We start from the raw sequence: 4052 nt of genomic DNA on the forward strand, positions 1-4052 counted from the left end.
ATTGGTCGTAGGTGTTGTCGCTAGCCCTCAGCGCAGACTCACAGATGCGAGATGCTCCTGGCAAATCTTATTGGGGTTGCAGAGCAATTCGCAGTTGTATTCCCTGAAGCCACGCATATGGGATGCCTGACGAAAAGAAAAAAAAAAATCTTTTTTTTTTCATCCTTTGGCTTTCATTGTGTCAAGCGAACACTTCCGTAATAGCGAATTCACTACACTGATGTTGGCATGGTCTGATAAGTGATAACCCTTTTATTCAGAGTGCTTTAGCTTAGAGATGATAACAGAGCTCCAGTTGTTACCCAGTACAACCTGCAAGGCTGCTCTGTCATCTGTCGATATTCATCACCCCTCCCCTAACCTAAAAAAAGAACACCATCCAAAAGCGCTCTTGATGAAGCGGCCACAATGATTTTAAAATTTAAATGCTCAGCCTGACGATAGCTGAACTCAAACGAAAATTGCTTGGGAACCTTTTCTCACCTCAGACGTGCTAAGCGCACGGCCTTCATAATCTATCATTTAGTTATCGCGGTGCCTCTGCCGTCAACATCAGAGACAGCGCCCCCTGAACCGGAGCTGAACTGTACGCAAACACCGCACAGCTTCCATTTACCTATCGCTGAAGTGGCATGGTTGCATGCCGCGAAGTCATGATAATTGTGCAACACAAAATATGAGTTGGTTAATGGTATATTCATCGGTATAACCATGCAAATTCCAAACCCTTCTCATTTGCAGTGAAATTGTGGCCGGACTGTGAACATTGGACAATTGAGCTCATATTCGGCACGATAACGTTATCTCTGCATAACCATACAAGCAATTTTGATGGAAATTGAAAACCAAAACAACTCAAAATCGATCGTATATAGCCCATGAGAAGGGTCTGGAAAAGGGCAAACCATTAAAGTGCAACAAGTACACTATGAGGATGATCAGATGATGTATCGAGACTAGCTGCTAACCATAATAGAAAGGTTCAATCACAATTAGCGACATATCGATGACTCGATATGCGACACATACACAGATATACACGCAGAATCCCTCACTCGCGGTGGCGAGCAGCCCGACTGCCGGCTGCCTCCTGTGGGCCGCCGCCGGGGCCCTGCACGGGCTGCAGGGTGGCCGACAGCGGCGCCGTCAGGCCCCGCGCCGCCGTCACCAGGCACTGGCGCATGTTGCGCTGCACGTGCTCCAGCTGCCAGTGTTTCATGAGCAGCGCGTGCTCGAGGTGGAACGGGCCGTGTCGGAGGCAGCGCGAGCGCACAGTGACGGCGGCCGTGCGCAGCTGGCGGCCCAGGTCAGCCACCAGCGTCAGCAGGTACTGGCTCGACTCGTTGCAGCTGTGCACCTCGATGGTGACGAACGGCGGCGCGAACTGTTGGCAGCGCAGGCCATAGATGACGGGCGGCGCGCCGCGCTCCGGCCGCGCCGGGCCGCGGCTCGCCAGCTCGTAGGCGGCCTGCGAGTTGACCGGCAGGCCGGTGTGCTCGAACATGAGCCGCTGGTGGGCCGCCTGTAGGCCGCTGAGCACCGCCTCCAGCCGGCCGCGCGTCACGTGGCCGTAGGCGGCGCGCTCGGTGGGCCGGCCGGCGGCCAGCAGCGTGTCGGTGGCCAGGCCCAGCCGCGCCGTCACCTGGTGCACGCGCACCTGCGGGCCGGCGTCGCGCAGCGCGGCCGCCAGCCGGGCGCCGCTGTTGACGCCCAGCAGCAGCGGCCCGGACATGTGGCGGCCCAGCGAGGCCAGTCGCGCCACGCGCACGTCCACCGGCTGTAAGGCCGGTCCGGTGAGCAGGCGCGGGTTCAGGCCGGCCAGCGGCGGCTCCAGGGACGCCGAGTCCACCAGCGGCGGCTCCAGGGACGCCGAGTCCACCAGCGGCGGCTCCAGGGACGCCGAGTCCCCGGCGGCGGCGGTCCGGCCGTCCACCACCGCCGCGTAGCGCGCCTCCTCCACGGCGTTCAGGTCGGCGGCCAGCCGGTGGCGCAGCACCCGCATGCAGTGGTTCACCGTGCACCCGGCCGGTTTGAACACGCAGACCAGTCCGTGCAGGCGCCTCCAGATATCGGCGGCGCGCCGCGGCGCCACGGCCACTGTGGAGCTCATCCCGGCACTGTCTGACGGAAATGGGGCGAGCGTCAGCAGCGTGTCTCACAAGCTATCCCCCACTTTCACAGATGACCAATCTGGGTGTCAATGCTGCCCCAAGGTTTTTTCTGCAAAAATATTCAGAATGGATGCATCCAGAGAAGATACATCAATCCAAAGCTTGACATAGGTAGCTTTAAGTTCATGATTTACATACAAGGTCATGTTCAGCCAGTGTCCCAAAATTGAGTTTTGTCTTGGGTGTCAGAGGGGAAAATTACCCACCAAAAAGAGGGGAGAGAGTGGAAAACTGCTGATTCGATTAGATCAAAAAGGAGTGAGAAATGACAAAAAGCATGCATTTTATTCTAGGGTGTAGAATGTTTGATGCTAACTGGGCATCCACACAACTGTCTTTCTATTGGTAAAAAATCTATGTTTTCTTGGTTGGGACTTGGGAGTGGAAAATTGTTCTTAAAAATGGTGGTGAGAGTGGAAAATGAATTTCATTTGGATGTCGTTTCCCACCCAAATAGACAAATTTTGGGACATTGTGTTCAGCTGACATCAGTGATTTTTGTGATCTGAATAAGTTTCCACTTTCTGTTATCTAAAGCATGTCCTAAGATTGTGCAAGATCAAGCTCATGCAAGGCATGCAGTTCATGCCTTGCATGAGCTTGGCATGAGTTAAAATGATGATATTTGATTTAACTTGCAGTATCAGTTTAACAGGAAATTAAAAACTTTATTCTTAAGACTAAGACTGAGATGGAATTCCAGCACGTAAAACTTGAAGTCGCCAATTGACAACCATGTAGGTACCAAAATTAATATCATAATCTGACCAGCCTTTGAGCATCTTAAGTGGGCACATCAAACTCAACATTTCAAATGCATTTCAATTTTCAGGTTGAACACATTATAGGTAGGTAGTAAGTACCTTATCTACCTACCTATCTACCTACCTACCTACAGAATAACCAGTGGGAACCAATTGCAATGGTAGCACTATTCTTCTTCTTCTGTCGTTGGCTCCATCCATCAGATGCAGTGTAGAACTTGTCGACCGCCTTTCCATTACGTTTAACTGTTTACTACGCCATCTGACGCCGGGATTAGGTCTGTGGGTGGATATTCGTGTTTGGCTAGGAATGACCGTGTGGGGGGCTCTGATTCTATTGTGAATTCGATTGTGATTCTATAGAATCTGACTATTGAATTCCTGAATTCAATGTGTAGATCAATTTATGTAATTTCTATCTAGTTACCTAATAGGCACTTAATTGAAATTTTTGAGTCTGAAATCTGACATTTTTATCCAATATTAGCTTAAACCGCATAAAAAGTACTCACCTAGCAAAACTACTGAGTGTATGTTAACAGCATGGATGAAGCATTTAATCCAAGATACCTATAAGCACAGTGTATCCTGTAAGTTACCTGTATTTAATCAATGTAAACCACACTGCACTCTGTGAAAACCACTGAACTCTATAATAGTGTACCTAATTGTAATGGTGAAAACAATAAACGTGACCGAGAGCGTCGTATTTGAATGGAATGCGCAGTTTGTGTCTTCATTATTTGTGTCCAAATGTAGTATATATTTAGTAGTTTTTAATAAATCCAAAAAATATTCTATATATTTATCTTCATTTTACCTGGCAAGGAAAATTTGTTACCAAAAATATCTTGATAAATTGCATAAAAGGTAAATCAAATTTGGTTTAAATGCTTTTGCAGCTGTGAATGATCAATTGATCGTCAAATTAAGTCCGAAAACGGATGTATTATTTGATTGCAATAACACGTCAGATCTTGTAACTTCAATAAGAACATAAAACGATCTTCATCAAATAAAAGTTATCCATCTTGCTACTTGCTACCGGCAATATTTCAGAAGTCTTTTTGCAGAGTTAGTTTGTCCTTGGCTTCTAGTTGCTACCATATTCCAGGGC

The 4052-nt window shown here is 48.8% G+C and overlaps 1 protein-coding gene across 4 annotated transcripts; it reads right to left on the reverse strand.

Annotated features, from left to right (window-relative positions):
* Window positions 1–661: 661 nt before the first annotated feature.
* Window positions 662–3651, reverse strand: LOC122363300 (mitochondrial mRNA pseudouridine synthase Trub2-like). Of its 4 annotated transcripts, XM_043332398.1 has the most exons (3): window positions 3535–3599; window positions 3064–3215; window positions 662–2121 (listed from the first exon to the last, which is right to left on the reverse strand). In XM_043332398.1, exons 2-3 carry the CDS (start codon window positions 3170–3172, stop codon window positions 1052–1054), a joined length of 1179 nt encoding a protein of 392 aa, XP_043188333.1. In that variant the 5' UTR covers window positions 3173–3215; window positions 3535–3599; the 3' UTR covers window positions 662–1051. The 4 variants fall into 4 exon arrangements, with proteins under 4 accessions (XP_043188333.1, XP_043188335.1, XP_043188336.1 ...); XM_043332400.1 differs by lacking the exon at window positions 3064–3215 and having other exon boundaries at window positions 3535–3651; XM_043332401.1 differs by lacking the exon at window positions 3064–3215 and having other exon boundaries at window positions 662–2117; window positions 3448–3610.
* Between the last annotated feature and the right edge of the window lie 401 nt (window positions 3652–4052).

Source organism: Amphibalanus amphitrite, unplaced genomic scaffold (genome assembly GCF_019059575.1).
Source record: "Amphibalanus amphitrite isolate SeventyFive unplaced genomic scaffold, NRLGWU_Aamphi_draft 000614F_arrow, whole genome shotgun sequence".
Taxonomy (NCBI): domain Eukaryota; kingdom Metazoa; phylum Arthropoda; class Thecostraca; order Balanomorpha; family Balanidae; genus Amphibalanus; species Amphibalanus amphitrite.

Excerpts from the sequence above, each read along its gene's own strand:
- LOC122363300 (XM_043332398.1), bottom strand. The coding sequence starts at position 3,172 with ATGGAAAGGCGGTCGACAAGTTCTACACTGCATCTGATGGATGGAGCC. Across the intron at positions 2,122-3,063 it reads TCCCACTGGTTATTCTGTAG|ACAGTGCCGGGATGAGCTCC; the intron begins GTAGGTAGGTAG and ends CATTTCCGTCAG.